Below are 16,409 nucleotides of genomic sequence, written 5' to 3'. Positions count from 1 at the left end.
GCTATTGACCAAGTCAGGCTTGCAAACTTCTTTTTTCTTCGTTCAGCGAACTGGGAGCGCGGAAAATACACAACGGACGAAGCGAGGAACCACACAAGACGCTGAACGAAGAAAATGAATTACCAACTGGCCCACCTTTCGATCCTCTTGCAAACTTCTCTTGAAAGGGGCTCTTGCAACATCCTTTCAGTTTTCATGAAAAATGCGAACCATGTTTTGTTATTGAAAGGGAATTGCTGCAGGGATGTCATCCAACAGATATATAATGGGCCTCACATGGGTGTGTAATTGGAGCGCGTTGTGAGAGGCCTTCATAAATAGGTTGCTGACCATTACAACGAGCGAGAGGGGAGGACTCGTGGTTATGGTGGGATTATAGAAAATTGCACCAGTACACTTTTCCAAGAAATTGTACTTTGCTTGACTCAACGCAGAGAAACCTTTTGGTGAAGGAGGGTGAGGGCTTCCTTCGACATATTAGTCATTTCGGCCCTTTCACTGTACATTTTAATGTAATTTTTCTTGCTTCAGAACAAAAAAATGGATGAGGGCGAAGACTATCGCTACGAGGACACCTATGCCGACACCTTGGAGGCTGAGACATTGGAGAAGCAACAGCTGCTAATTGAAAAGGAAATTCTCCATATCCAGAACATGCTTGCTGAAAGCACTTCGGTGAGTGTCTTATGATCACATCTGCACTTTTTATAGCAGTTGCTGGTGTCATGTGTGCAGCAGGCTTCCCTTAATTCAACTCTGCTCACGTTAACGTGTGAATTGGTCAAAGTAATTTGATCCCTTCGACTAGGATTGGGTGCACCAAAAGGTGCACCCAATCCTAGTCGAATAACTGAAGTGAAATTATTATAGAAGTCTACTTTATTATTATCATTACTGAATTGTGTTGGTTATTCTGTTTTTGTTATCTGGTCCATTTCCATCTGCATTTTACACAAAAAATGTGCTAAAATCGTAGTTTTGTTTATTGCGGGTAAGCAACTGGCACTCACAGCCATGCTGCAGTAACTCTTATAAAGCTGAAGATGCTACGAGACCAGTGATGGCACAATGCACACTTTGCATACCCTCGAAATGATGAACAATGCTCTCAAGTGCAATTGAGCGCTGCGATAGTTAGTGAGTGTTACGCCAGCATTGACACATGCCGTCTGAGTACCTCAGGTACGTACAAGATAAGACAACTAAAGAAAGAAAGAAAGTAAAGAACTCCGAGTGCAGTATATTGCATAGTATCTTTTCCCAAATAGGCAAAGCCAGCTGAGTGGCAGCTGTGCTTTCGAGTAGCATTTTCACGATGTATAGCAGTCCCATATTGCGATTTACTGATTGCAGTAAAACCCTGCAGATACGTTTTTGACAGGATTGTAAAAAATAAATGTAAGAGCAGGGAAACGCAACAGCTGAAAAACAAAAATAATAAAGCAGAGAACGATCACGGATTTCTTGCATAAATAAGAGATGATGGAATAACTCAGCCAGCTCCGTATGACTGGAAGCACACAAGTTACTTCTAAACAGTCTCAGTACTCATCACAGCGAGAACCTGGGTGCCACACACCTAGCCTGGTTTCCGGCTCATCAGGGCCACTCGGTCAGCCCCAATGGCTGCAATCCTAACAAGCAAGCTCACTCTGCTGTGCGAGATCTCACATGCCGCGCACCAGATCAAGAATTGCTCCAGGATGACTGCGGCTTCTACAAAGACCCTCTTAGCACTTTTCACTCTTCACACTATAGGGACGGTAGAAAATTCTTTCCTCCCCCCCAACAGAAGCTTACCTGAGCTCAGGCAGTCACGTTAAGACTGATCCAAACCAAATCCTATCCCACACCCTTTGTGCTTAACAAAACTGATGGAGATTTTCCCGCCGAATGTAAACGTTGTGGACACACTCCGTGTCTACTTGATCATATGTTCTGGCTGTGCCCCAACCAAGGGGCCTCGGATCTCAACAGTGAGGAGGACTGGAGTCGGTGTATAACAAGTGGAGTCCTCCAAGATCAACTCCTGGCCGTCCGGAGAGCTCACGCCATCGGGAAAGCCTTTGGCCTACCGGTGCCGTCGTGGGCAGAGTCACCGACTTAGCCTGGGGGCTTTGCCCTCGGGCCGTAGTTTCTCTGGACCATAATAAAGTTCTTGTCATGCCATGCCACGATGGTTGCTGAGGTGTTCCCACTCATTTCATTATCATATATATTCTTTTGTTTATCACTTTTGTTAGTTTAAACATCGTTTAATTGGAGCTCAGAGAGCATCCCCTTGAAGTTCAAATTAAGGAGCTTTTGCTGTATTATATTTTTATCGTCTTGAAATAACACTAGCTGGTAGTTAACACATGCTTGGTCCTTCACATTCCGGGTCTACTGTTCAGCACGAACAAACTGAAGTTTTGATTGAAAATAAGCTTGTTACTCCATCTTTGTTTTTTCAAGTGTGGTAGTCCACTGAAGGATGACTTGGAGGTTGAGCTGAAAAGGCTTCAAAAGATTGTGAATGACCTTCTTCAGAAGAGGAGTAAAGTGTCCATGCCCCCGAATACCTACGTGGAGAAGGAGCCTCAGGTGAAAGCGAAGCCTCCAGAACCAAGGCATAGCCCAACGGGTAAGTACCCTGCAGAAATTTCGGGGAGCTTTTTGTTTTTCTTGGCTTCTAGGGCTGCATGGTGATGATGCAGAAAGACCAGTACACTGACGGGCAGTGTTAACCGAGATAACTGTGACTTTGTGCCCCACCTTGAGTTTTGCACGGAGGTACTTGGAGAAAATTACAAGCACAGTGGAAGGACTGAGACAAAGAAACTGATAAACAGGTGGAGCATTTACTGGCCTAGGTTGCCAGGCTAACCATACTGGTAGAAAAGCTTGGAAGACACTTGAGCTTCGCCTTCAAGAGTATAACGTGATAGTGTAATCAGGTCCTGTGCACATCGTCTTCAACCGTGGCGAAAGGAAAGGAATGACTGCGCGCATAACATTGGCTGTTTCAAACTATCCTAAAATGCCTACTGCAAGTACAGCGGCAAAATGCCCACTACGCCATAATTTTTCCTTTTGCAAATTGCCAAAGTACCCACTACGTGTTCGTAAGGTGCCACGCGCAGCTGCACACTTTGTAATGGGTGGGCAGCTTTTAACCACCCAGTCGTTGCGCAGTTGAAATGTTGTGATGCCTGGTGCGATTCTACGATTCTGCCACACAATATTACATGCACTAAGGACACTCCTCCCACTACATGACATTCTTATAGCGTTTTTTAGGAAGCAGTTCCAAGCACTGGCATGGCTCCATGGTTGAACACTTGCTTGCCACTCGGAAGGCCTGGGTTCGGTTCTCATCCGGACTGAAGATTTTTTATTATTTATTTATTTGCATCTATCTCGAATTTTTGCTCACAACCAATGACTGGAATTTCTTCAAAACGAGCTCTTTAACGCTGTCATGTTAAAACATCTCAACCAGCCAGCCAAATAGAAAAAACGCATTGCTTCGTAGCCAATTTTATTAGTAACAAAGTAAAGGCGAGGTTGTTCTGTGCAAACATCTGGCTGTATCACTGAAAGATTACCACTTACATTTTGTTTTGGATACTTCAAGTTATGTTACAGAAATAGCTGTTCTTTCTTAGTGATAGCAATCAATCTTGCTTTCCTGAATGTTGATGTTCCTGCTTGTTCTGTTTACAGCAGGTGTACCAGAAAGGAAGCGGCATCAGAAGACTTACTACGAAACTGACCTGGACTCGTCAGTGACCAGTAACCTTGCTCTGGACAGCCGGCCGACATCCTTGTGTGACATAGTCACTGTGAGTTGCTATTCTGTGCAGTGTCGGAACGGAACGAAAACCGAAAACGAAGAACAAAAAAAACAATATTTTTGACCGGAACGAAAACGTAACCGAAACGTTAATTATTATTTCGTTCCGGAGTGAAACCGAAATTTTTTCAATCGTTTTTCGGTTCACGAGAAAATTTCGCAATCCGGAACAACTGAGCTCATGCAACGTGAGCATATCTCAGGGTATAGTATTAGCGCGTACCTCAGACAGGAAATCCAAAGAAAAGATATGTTGAAATTGTGCGAAAAACGAGAACAGTGGCAACCAGAGATGTTTCTATTAACGCAAGTGGACTTTTGCGCACCTGTCAAGCAGGCCAAAGTGGAGGGGGCATTGTCGGCGCTGAAGTTTGTTACAGCGAAAGCTGTTATGTGATCACAACAGCCAATTTTGGCTCCATAGTTGTCCACGGCCGCCGGTGTACGTGACCGCTATCGCGTGGTATAAGAAAAAAAATTAATGAGAAACAAATTTGTAGGATCCGGGCCCTCTGCGTGGCAGTCGGGTCTTCCACCACAGTGTCACGCTGGTGCTTATAACTCCATCGCAAAAATACTCTACACAGGCGTCATGTCGGGCAAGGAATCGCGTTAACATATGTAATATAGAATGGCAGAAGAGTCAAATAACAACCAGTCATCACACAATGCTAATAGTGCAAAGAGTGTGTGGTTTAATGCTTCCCACCAGTGTTGCGGAGTTACCACTCCTGAATTGGAATGACTCCGGAATCATTCCACATTTTCGCGACCCCGGAATGGAATGGGGACAACGCTCGGAGGAATGGAATGGGAATGGAATTACGTCTTTTTCCGAAAATAGAGGACATTTTCGTCTACGTGCTGTTTTTCAAGCTTCAAACATTAGTAAGTCAGAGCCTCGCAAGTTAACACTAAAGCAGTATTTTTAAAATGGCTGATTACAAGCACGGTACATTTATAAGCAATGCGCCTACTACAAACGGAGGCATAAGTTAGTGTACAAACAAATGCATTATCCCAGCAGATACCGAAGGGAGAAACAAATTACCCCTGCGCGTTGGTTTTCATTGATACCCCACCCGAAAGTGGCGAATACTCTATGCACATCCTGATCTTTATCGCACGAGCAGTTTAGTACCTGACACACGTAAATAACCTTTGCGACAAGGAAGACATTGCATACCTGCGCACAGGCGAACACAGAAAGTTCTCCTCACCCCATCCATGCTTGCGAGGCGTGCTTGACAAGCGTGAGTGCTGACGGGCAGTGCGGCCCAGTGTTCCGTATTCGATGCAAAGGCGCTTTTGTCAGCATAAAAATACACTATGTCGTCATTTTAGCATTAACAGATTTAAGCTTAAACAATATTGAAACACCACCATTCGTTCAAACATGTTGACCACGCAAATACTATCGGTAGCGGGAGAACTGCCCCTATGGGAATTAGTAGGCTGGTTGTACTGCACGAGATATGTCACCAAGCTACTATTCCTCGACCTTGGCAACGTGTTTTGCATACTTTTGCAGTTCTTAATGCATTTGATGACATCAGCTTTAGGGGGCGTTCATTCTTAACTCGATAAAACTATCAAGATGCCTTTCCTACGTTGAGGAATTACAGGAATGGAATCGGACTGCCAGGCCATTCCCTGAGTGCCAATGGGCTAAGTTTTTTTCATTCCGAGAAATTGAAAGGAATGGAATTGCGGCAAGTTCTAATTCCCCGGAATGGAATTGGAATCGAATGGACGCGCCCATTCCGCAACACTCCTTCCCACCCACTGCAAAGTACTCAGCCATAATTCTTCATTATCAACCACAGCACAAAGTGCAGATAATGCCTTACAGATGTGTAGCGGGTACCGCGATTCTCCGAAGAATGAAGAAAAATGGCATAGTGGGAACTTCGCTACTTCAGAAAAATTGCGACGATTTATGACGTAGTGGGTACGTTGCATGTTTACTTGTATTAGTTGCCCCAAGAGATAACAACGGGCTCTACAAAGTCCGCTCTTCTAGCTTTTGCTGTGACTTGCTGCGTGTTTCACGCAGGCCTGGCGATCTTTTTATCAGAACAGCGGTCTCGCACATCAGAGAGTACACTCAATGACGTGCTGCTTCTGAGATCGTGCTCACTCCCTTGACACAAAGAATTAAGCCAACTAAAAAAAATCGTATTTATCTTGTGAGAAAATAAATACTGTGACTTTGAAATGGATACTGGTTTGTGCTAGTTGGTAGGAATACGTGGTACAGTTACTTCCACTCCTCTGAAGAACGTGTTTTACCCTTGTCCCACTTTCTTAAGAGGAGGGCAAGCAACTACATCACAAATCCAATGTTTTTTTTAATGATTGCCTCACCTTTTTTATACTTTCTTTTTTTATACAAAGAAAAAAAAACCATTACGTACCGTTACGGAACATTTTTTTTTTTCGTTCCGGAACAGAAACGAAACGGAACTTTTTGCGGTGAAACGAAACTAAAACCGAAATGAAAAACATTTCGTTCCGACACCCTGATTCTATGTGATAATACTGAAAACATTACAATTCCTTTGGTATTACAGCATAGTTTGCTGTTATGTAAAGGTGAACGACGACGACTTTGGTATGAGGCTGGTGTTGTACGTAATGTCTTTTGGTGTGTCTAATGGGCTTTATTCTGTGTTGCGAGGTGACTTAGTTGCTGACAATGCCATAATCTGAAGCTGTGGTTCTCTCTTTGCTTTGCCTGCAGTAGAAGGTGGTTTATGTCATGCATGCTCAATACTTTTGCATCGATACTTTACGAACCCCACTTATCCTCATTCGTATGTAAGTCATTCAGCCATCCCTCTTTGTGAAGGCACTTGGTAATGAACTGTTAAGATCTAAAAAGAGTTAGCTTAGCCACAAGATTCTCTTGGCTTGCTTTCTCATGACATTGTGCACATGGCAATTGCAGCATTGACGTTTCTTTTAACTTTGCTTATTTCTTTTAGACGTCACAGATTGCAGAACTGGAGTCCCCCAGCTTCTCGCCAGAGCCAAGCGAGGTACCCGATGACAGGTCGTACGTGGTGCAAGACATCAGCAAGGCCGATGACCGCACCAAGAAGTTCTACGGGCTGCTGCCCCGAGACCGTGCGCAAGAGATCAAGACTGTGCGCATTGTTAAGCGCGAGTCCGAGCGCAGAAACAAGGGCAAGGACAGGCGGAAGGGCGGCCTCGACGACAACTGCCCTTGGTTGGCCGAAGAAGGAGACTCGGTCTTTCAAAATGAGGAAGAGGAAGACGATAGTGCGTTCCCCAGTCTGCTTTTTTTTTATTTGTGATCTCACCACATCTTTTGCACTATGATTTGTCAATTTATTGGGCTTCGTGCTACCTTTCCCTAGCTTCTTCATGAAGCTCAATTGGTAAAACAGCCACTGCTGAAAGGCATTGTATTTGATTATACTGGAAGACTAGGATGAATTTTTCATCATCTGCAAACATTCTTGTCTAAGAAAACGGTGTGAGCTTTCTTTGTAGACTTATGCTACTTTCTGGTGCATGACAGTAATTCCTGCTCACTAAACTTCATCCTCCGCGTGTACATGTGCGAAAATGTCCTCATTGCATTTCTTATTCCGTTTTCAGTGGAAGCCAGAACTCCAGACACCTCTGCCTCAACGTTCGAATCATCATATGAAACCAAGGTCAAGATTTTCTTACTTCTAGCACTGCAATTATTGTGCTAATGAAAATTACTGTGCTTATGAAGTAAATATGTCTCTGAATGCAAAAGGGGCAGAACATTAGTCACTATTCTGATGAATTAATTACTGCATTGTATCGGAACTGATTTTTTTTTTTTTTACTGAAGAAGGTCGCGATGGAAAAGAAGGCCATTAAAATTAAGCCAGAGACATTGGTATCTCCTATGTTCATGGTAATCTGACTGTTGCACGAAACATGTGCATGTGTGCACATGTGGTGAAAACACATACGTATGAGTATTAAACTTGAAAGAGGCAGTGAGCGGGTTAAGGGTTTTTTTTTTTCATTTAAACACTCTGTGCACATCTGTTCACTTTTATAATTTTATTGTAGTATGCCTGTTTCTATTGCAAGTTGTTTGTGATTGCTGTATTGAGTATGTTAATTTAACTATTTTTTGCTTGCATACAGTTTTGAGCAAAACTGAGCTCGAGAGAATACAGGAACCCTCGCTGATGGATCTATTTTCTAAGCCTGATTTTTCGGATTCGCTTGATTATTCTTCCTACTCACAGCAACATGACCTTCTCTTAGAACCTTCTTAAAATGGCAAGTGAAATTTAGATGAAAAATCCCTCAACAGGCAGTGTCACTAGAGTCAGCGTTTCGACAAGCGGACTTGTCAAAATTTTAGCTGCAGTGACACCCCCTGTTGAAAGATTTTTCATCTCTTCAAGCCTCCGCCTCCCCCAAATTTCTGCATTAGGTGAAATTTAGGCAGTTGTCCTGGAAATATTTTACAGTAGAATCTCGATGATACGAATCCCGCGGGGTCACGAAAAATATTCGTATTAGCCGAAATTCATATCACCGAAACACATGTAAAACTAGCTAAATTAACAGTCAGAGGCAAACTCATTTTTAGGAACACACAAAAAAAACATTTATTTCTTGCAGAAAAAATCTCTAATGTCTTTCTGCTTCTTTTTTTTCGCGAAGTCACTCAGCAGACTTCTTTGAAATCCGTAAAAACGCGTGCACGTGTCGTCGCTGATTTCATCAGCGGCCATAGCACGCCTCAGGACGTCGAGCGCGTGCAGCGTTTCAGCCGCCGGTGGTGGTCCTTCACCATCGCCCTCGTCTATGTTGTCGCCATCATCGCTGGAATCGGCAACCTCGCATGTGGCCTCCTCAACAATATCCTCCACCGTGCGCGCACCACAAGTGGCGAGGTTGTCATCCGCCGTGCAGAAGTCTTCAGCTGTACACCCAGCATCAAGCAGTTCCCAACCCTCAATTGGCTCTTCCTGCTCTGAGGGCACCTCTTCGGAACTCCTGAAGAAGCCGCATTTCGCAAAGCAGTTTGCTATGGTAGTCGGCGTTACTCGATCCCAAGCCATAGCGATAAAATGGATGGCGTCCAGGAGGCTTATTCGCAGGTCGCCTTCGTGTTTTCTGTCAATATTGGCAAGCAGGCGGCGCACAAGAAGGCCCTTGAAATGATGCTTGAGGTTTTTTATTATTCCAGCGTCAAGCGGTTGCAGGTGCGTCGTCGTGTTCGCGGGCAAAAAGATCAGTTTGACGTTTTGGAGCGTTACTTGCCTCGGGTGGGCGGCGCACTGGTCAAGAATCAAAACAATCTTCCGATTCTTGCAGGCCATCCTTCTGTCAAGGGCCGCCGTCAGGGCCGCCGTCATCCACGCCTTTTTGTTTGCGCGATAGACGCACGGCAAATGGCTCTCGCGCTTGAAACACCGAGGCTTTTGGGATTTGCCAATTACCGTCAGCTTAAGTTTCTCCGACCCGTCGGCGTTACAGCACAAAAGCACCGTTATTCGCTCTTTGCTTTTCTTGCCTCCTTGGCACGCTTCGCCTTTTAAGCAAAGGCTCTTCTCAGGCTGAAGGTTAAAAAACAGGCCAGCCTCGTCTGCGTTAAAAACATCACGAGGCTCATACCCAGAGATGAGTGACTGCAGCTTCGCGAGCCAGTCGCTAACAACGGTCTCGTCAGCCTTCTTCGCTTCCCCACAGACGCTTTTGTAAACGAGACCGTGTCTCGTCTTGAAACGGTGCAGCCACCCACCTGAGGCCTGAAATCCGTCGATGCGCAGAGCAAGTGCGATCTCGTCGGCTTTCTCACGCAACACTTTGCCATCGATGTTCACACCAGCTGCAGTAACCTCCTTAAACCAGGTCAGAAGAGCTTCTTCAAGCTTCACGTGTTGGGCTGTCTTCGCTTGCCTCGCGTTGACGTTGAATGAAAGTCCCGCTGTCCAACAATTGTGCTTAATGTCGACGTTGCGAGGCCTAGCTCCTTAGCCAACTCCGTGCGTTTTCTTTTGGGATCCTCATCGACCTTTCGAAGAATGTCCAGTTTCTCCTTAAAGGAGAGGGCTTTCCGCTTGCGAGACATAGCTTGCTGCCACTCGGCAAAAAAGGCACAATCACAACAAAGCAAGAACGCGGGCTCGAGCACAGCAACGACAACCACTCCGTCCGACGGCACGCATAGAAGAAAGAAGCTCCCGCGGGCCGTGCCTCTCCCTCTCCGGCGTCTCCGCCTGCCGGCCTGCCTCCGCACCAAGAAAAACAAAACAAAAAAAAACGAGGCCAGCGCCATCTGTAATCTTCAAGAGAAAGCAAAAGGCACACTCCGGCCTCCGATACACGCAGATCTTGGAGGCTGTCGCGCGCTGCTCGCCGGCGGCGCTGGCAACATGCCAAACCGGCGGCGCCGCACGCATTCCAGCGCCGTAAGTGCACGCTGCTATCTTCCGCGGCCGTCGGTGGGGCCAACGTTGCGTTGGGTGGGGCGGCGTTTATTCGTATCAAACGACGCGGGTCAAAAATCAGTTCATAACAACCGTACTCAAGCACGTTGTAAATTAATGGGCCTTGGCCGGGACCACAGAAAAATTCGTATCATCCCGAAATTCGTATTAGCCGTGATCGTATCATCGAGATTCTACTGTATAAGTAAGCTTCATCATCGTGCCTAACAGTGGTGACTTTAGAGCAACGTGCCTGTTCACTGCACCCTACAGTACATTCGGAAATTCTTAAAGTGTAAGCAGGCAACACCATTGAAAAAAAAAACTTTTTTGCGTGTTTTATTCAACAACCTCTTGCACTTTTTGGCCGAATGTAATAGTTATAAAATTTTTAGGTCAGTGTTTCTGTATATGGGAATACTTGAAGTCTTTCTATGGAAGTCAGTGTGTTAGAACTGCTAAAAATGTCTGTACAGAAGCCAGCCCAGGACAGCACAAGCTCCGAAGACAGGAGCGCGAGTTCGTCATCGTCGGAGAGCATGTCGAACGGCCAGCGCACACCATTCAAGAACGAGTCTCGTCGCAACAAGCGCCGCCACTACACCATCTCAGGCAGCCATCCTTTCTTGGAGCAACATTCGCCACCTAAAATGGTTGGTGCACGCTTTTTCATACAACTTGAACTGAATGCCTTCTGTCCCTCTAGGTAGGCTTAGATCTCTTACAGGTGTTTAATGTAACCAGAGCCAAATCTTAAAGGGCCCCTAAACCACCCAGAGGTCGAAATTTAGTGTTGCAGTTGTGCATGAGTCTGAACAAACGTGTAGCCGTGAGAATCTTTTGAAACGGTGTCATAATAGCAGAGTTATACACGTTTGGTGATCCAAAATCGGCCCTCGCTCATTTCACTCTTTCCTTTGCTACGCTCCTTTCGTCGGTTTGTCTCTCCTCCTGGCCGAGTGCTCCTTCTCGCCGTGCAAGGAAGATAAGCAGGCAGCGCACGTACGTACACGCAAACAGGTTCTTGTTGTTGCTTACTAGCAGATGCACATGGTGATGTCACAACCAACGCTGAGGATACCGAAAGGCCCGGAGAGGTGCACAGGATTACTTTTTAACTTGCAGTGCGCCCACGGCTTATAGCGCTGCCACGTTTGGCATTGTTGATCGTGACAACATTCTAAACTCAATGTGCGTGTTTACTTTAAAAGATATTGGAGGTCGTTTAGGGGCACTTTTTAGAATAAAGTACAGTTAAACCTGGATGTAACGAACCTCTTTTTAACGAATTCCTGGATTTAACGAATATTTTTCATTCCCCAACTCCATCCCCATAGATGCCTATGTATTTTTGACCTCCATGTAACGAAGGCATTCTGGCAGATGACCTGGGTGTAACGAATTTTCCATGCTTATCATTCATTATTTTGAGCAGTAGATCTGCCGAGAATTCGGATAAATAATGCGTAAATTTTGCAATTGCTAAAAAAAGGCAAGCAGCAATCACAAGAGGAATGCTTGTGAGCGGAGTGAGCCTGTGCAGTGGATCCAGTGTGCCGCGATGATGATGATGATGATGAAAGCCGCTAGCTTCCCTAACGCCGCTCTGTGGCAGATTTGAGTTTTTTTTCCTTTTTTTTTCGCTTGCGCATCGTGACATCAGGTGTCACCGTTGTGTGTACCTGATTTTGTTTGTTTTTTTAGGCTTGTGCGTGTTTTGTTGTCGTTGCATCGTGTGTGAGCTGACGTGACGCGAGTCTTGACGCGAGTGTCAACGTCAACAGTGCGTATAGCGTGTTTCTCACAGCACAGTGATTGTTCGCTTCAAAAATGAGTTTGGTGAGAAAGCATGAAGTTTTGTCTTTCGAGGACAAGCTGTCGATCGTCAATGCGGTTGCCACTGGCGAGAAGAAGGATGTCGCTGTGCGATTCAACATTCCTGCCAGCACCCTGTTGACTAGTATCTTGAGTGTGAAAGACAGCATCCGCAGTGCAGTAGAGTCGGGCACAAGCTCGAAGAAAAAAAGGATGAAGTTGTCAACGTACGCCAATGTGGACAAAGCCATGCTTACATGGTTTTTGGACACACGTGCTTGAAACGTGGCCATAAGCGGCGCCATCCTACAAGAAAAAGCGAAGGATTTTGCTTGCATCTTGGTCCACGACGACTTCAAAACTAGCAACGGCTGGCTGCAAGGAATTAAGAGCCAAAACGGAGTCGTCGGGAAGATCATTAGCGGTGAGTCGGCCTCTGCCGACAGCGATACATGTGCATCGTGGGTTGCCGAGGAGCTGCCTGTCGTTTTGAGCCGCTACAAGGCAGCTGACGTTCATAACGCTGATGAAACGGCTCTGTTTTATCAGATGCCGCCTAAGCGCACACTGGCACTTAAAGGGACACTAAGAGCAAATAACAATTTATGTCAGAGTGAAAGCTCAGTGTATGACAATATCTAAAACAGCAATATTATCAACATCAATGCCCTTCTTACCAAGAAATTACGCTAAATGTGTCACACGGTGAGAGCCACATTTTGGAAATGATCCCGATGACGTGAGAGAGTTCGACTACAATTAATCACTCGTGATCAAACTAGCTGCGATAAAAAAAGAACCTTTCGTGCATCAATATATACTTAGTAAAGTGCTGCCCGTTCATTTCTCTTTCATTCATGGAAAAAAAGAACCACTTTCGCGCTGCCATTGGGAATGGCGCGCTTGATTCAAAGGTTCCGTTTTCGCCGAACTGCGCTTCACCCGGCACCCTGCTTCACTCATGCGGTCGCGTCTCAGTGGTAGTTTCGGTATCGCGTACTGTTGCGTGTGTTTTGTGCGCTCGTGAAAGTTCATGGTCACGATGAAGGTGCACCAGAGAAAGATCCACTGTTTGCAGAGCCTACCGCGAAGGAAGTGATGGACGCGTTGGACGTCTTGCGTCGTGCCGCCGACACGCAGGATGATGAAGCTGCATTTTATGAATTAACTTCCTTGGAGCACCACTTGATGTCATCATGTATGAAGAAAACACCAGCCAAAATCGTGCAGTTTTTTCTTCCGAATAAATGTGAGAGGTGAGGTCTTCTAAAGTGATGTCCGTCTTGTTTTGGTTTTGTTTTGCATGACACTTGCCGATTTTCACGTGAAACTGCATGTAACGAAAACCTGTATATAATGAAATATTGCCGACATTCGTCAATTTCGTTACATCCCGGTTCAACTGTAGTATACTTTAGGCAGTTGAAACCATAGGCTAGGAAACTGACTCGCAAGTCACCTGACTCGGACTTGCCCGCAAGAATGGGTGCAAATGAGCTCTGCTCAGTATCTTCTGTACCACAAAAACTGGGAGGTTCAGAAGGGAAGCAGCAGATGGTTTGAAGTTCACCACAATGCATTAGGAGCCGTGCAAGTGTTGAGCATAGCCTTCACATTTGCCCATGCTCTTGTGACATGGCTAGACATTGCGGAACTGGCGGTGCTGTGAGAAGCAAGCAGCTTCGCTTGAGAGGAGGTGGAAGCAGCATGCCCGGTGACCATGTCGCAGCAACGCTGGCATCATATCAAATCCAAACTCAATATTTCTACTCAAGTCCATGGATAAACTAGCACGCGGTAGTGTGGGCACAGTCTGAATGATTTAACAGAGCACTATAAGTCGTCCAAACTTATGGTCATGCTCGTGCAAGTCTATCAAGCATGTGCCGGTGCCGCAGAGCTGTCTGAATAATCGAGAATGTCCAAATTGTCGGTATCCTGTTTCTCAGTCGGCGATTGTGTATTATTTGTTTTATACTCGTAATTAGGGGTGTGCGAATATTCGAAATTTCGAATATTTTTCTAATAGTGTTTGCTATTCAATTCGATTTGTACTGAAATTTTACTATTCGAACTATTCGAACTTCCCCAAAACAAATACAGTCAACGTCAGATTGAAAGTGACCCCTTCAGATTTTTAATATGCTTCACCTCATTACACCCCGGTATTGCATCAAAGCTGCCTTTTAAGCTCCGTTACGGTTGAACTTTGCCAAGAGACAGTCAACGTCCGATTGCAAGTGTTCCCTAAATTTTCAATATGCTTCACCTCATCACACCCCGGTATTGCGGCAAAGCTGCCTTTCAAGCTCTGCTACGGTTGCAAATGTACTAAGGAAAACGCTGGTTCCAACATGGAGATGAAAAATGTGGCAGAGGTGGGGGCTCAATCAATGCTGTTTTGGACCTGAAATTTGGGCAGGAAGTCCGAAAAAACGGAAGCCGAAGCTTTTTAGCATCCAAAATTTCAGATGTTCTTAAATATCGACGTCTACAAGGCAGATTTGAAACTCCGGACTTCAAGGGAGCGACCCTTGTCTGCCACATCAGTTGGGCTTCCACAGAAGTTGAGAGGCGGAGGAAATGGCATCTTTGGTTGCACCAAATCATGTACATAAATAGAATTCGGCCTCTTCATTGCCTCATTCTTGATAAGACAACTATAAAACACCACCCTGCTTCGAAGTATTCGAAAAATATTTGAGAAATATTCTAGAAATATTCCAAAAATATTTGATTCGATTGGCACTCACACTTCAATATTCGAATTCGCTTTGCACCCAAAATTTTGCTATTCGCACAGCTCTACTCATAATTAAATCAATCTAATTAGCTAACTAGTTTTACTCCAAAGGATAGTATTGCCCGATATGACTGCATATGCTTTTTAATTGACATTCTGCGGACCTGTTTGTGTGTAGCGCAGTTGTGTACATTCTTAGTTTTCTTTTCTGGAATATCAAAGACATTGCTGTCATCATCAGAGGAGGCTCGGTAATCCAGAAGATGTGCAAACAATCTGTGGCAGTGTTTGATTGAAGTTCCTGCACCAACATACTGTGAAGCCATGGATTATTACAGCGTTATTTTAGTGGAAATAAAATTACTATAAGTATTATCATTATGTTTCCCGTGCAGTTAATTGTTCATTGATAATGAAGGAACATTGTTCTAAAATGAACCATGGACCTCTGATAGCTTTTTCTTCGTGACATCACACTTAACTTTACTGGGATTCTAACGCAAATTTGAAAAAGGTTAGCTCAACCGTCATTTTCTTCTCTTGTAATTAACATCTTTCCTAATTGACTTTTTAAGCATTACTGCGACGGTCTAAACTGATTTAGTTTTCTTTGTTAACATTCATTCAAGCATTTTTTTTGTGCAATCTGCTGTTTCAGCCCACTGGCCTGCGCTCACGAGATGACATGGACATGGAGCGATGCCTGAGGACAGTCAACACGCCAGACATTGTACGCTCTACTATAAAAAAGTCTGAAGTCTTCGATGAACAGACCATTGATATGCAGGTAGGTGGGCATGATGTAGACTTGCTGTCTAGTGTGATCTTTACTATTCTGAAGCCGTGCCAGTGAAATTGTACAGCTGCACCTCGATCTAACAAACATGGATATAATGAAATATTCCATATGAGAAAATAATTCAGGTTGTCTTGCTAATACAGCATAGACCGCTTATAACGTAAGTCGCCAGAGTCGCGAATATCCGCACTATAAGCGGTACCGCACTATAGCCAAAACAACGTTTTTGACAGGTTGCGCGTGTGCAAAACATGACCAACAGGCAGGCACGCGATTCTGACTATCGAGGCATGCCACTGAGACATAAGTTTGCATCTGCTTACATTTGAAAATGTTGAACGGTTTGCATCCACAGACCTGCGGTGCCGACATAAAGAACGCGGAAAAAATGCGCCGTCACGGGAAGTCGCTGCGGTAACACATTGTGCTTGCGCGATGTCGAAAACGGTGGCGACCACAAACCACCACTCGAGTGTTTCTCACGCACGCCCGCATTTTTTGTTAAAGATGTAAGTCACCCGCTCTAAATGCAACAACTTCAAAATGTTTCATTGACTTGGCACCAAACCGCAACTTCTGTAGTCCATGGCCGCCGACATGGCAGCTATAAAGTATAGGGGCTTTAGGCTGCTAGCGCTTGTTAGGCCTAGCGTGTGCGTTGCAACTTGGCATGCCGTCGCGAGAAGCTTGCCCTAGACAACACGGAGATCGGGTGTAGAAGAGATCGCACTCGCGAGCTAAACCGAGGGCATCATGTGT

The 16,409-nt window shown here is 45.1% G+C and overlaps 1 protein-coding gene across 1 annotated transcript in view; it reads left to right on the top strand.

Annotated features, from left to right (window-relative positions):
- Positions 1-16,409, top strand: part of LOC119383174 (uncharacterized) — a 71,827-nt gene that overhangs the window by 39,656 nt on the left and 15,762 nt on the right. The window contains exons 14-20 of the mRNA XM_037651204.2: positions 532-675; positions 2,455-2,623; positions 3,706-3,824; positions 6,823-7,120; positions 7,463-7,521; positions 10,770-10,946; positions 15,510-15,638. Of these exons, the coding sequence (XP_037507132.1) occupies positions 532-675; positions 2,455-2,623; positions 3,706-3,824; positions 6,823-7,120; positions 7,463-7,521; positions 10,770-10,946; positions 15,510-15,638 (1,095 nt within the window). The remainder of the gene's footprint in view (positions 1-531; positions 676-2,454; positions 2,624-3,705; positions 3,825-6,822; positions 7,121-7,462; positions 7,522-10,769; positions 10,947-15,509; positions 15,639-16,409) is intronic.

Source organism: Rhipicephalus sanguineus, chromosome 2 (genome assembly GCF_013339695.2).
Source record: "Rhipicephalus sanguineus isolate Rsan-2018 chromosome 2, BIME_Rsan_1.4, whole genome shotgun sequence".
Classification (NCBI taxonomy): Eukaryota; Metazoa; Arthropoda; class Arachnida; order Ixodida; family Ixodidae; genus Rhipicephalus; species Rhipicephalus sanguineus.
This window is presented reverse-complemented; position numbering and strand designations above follow the sequence as displayed.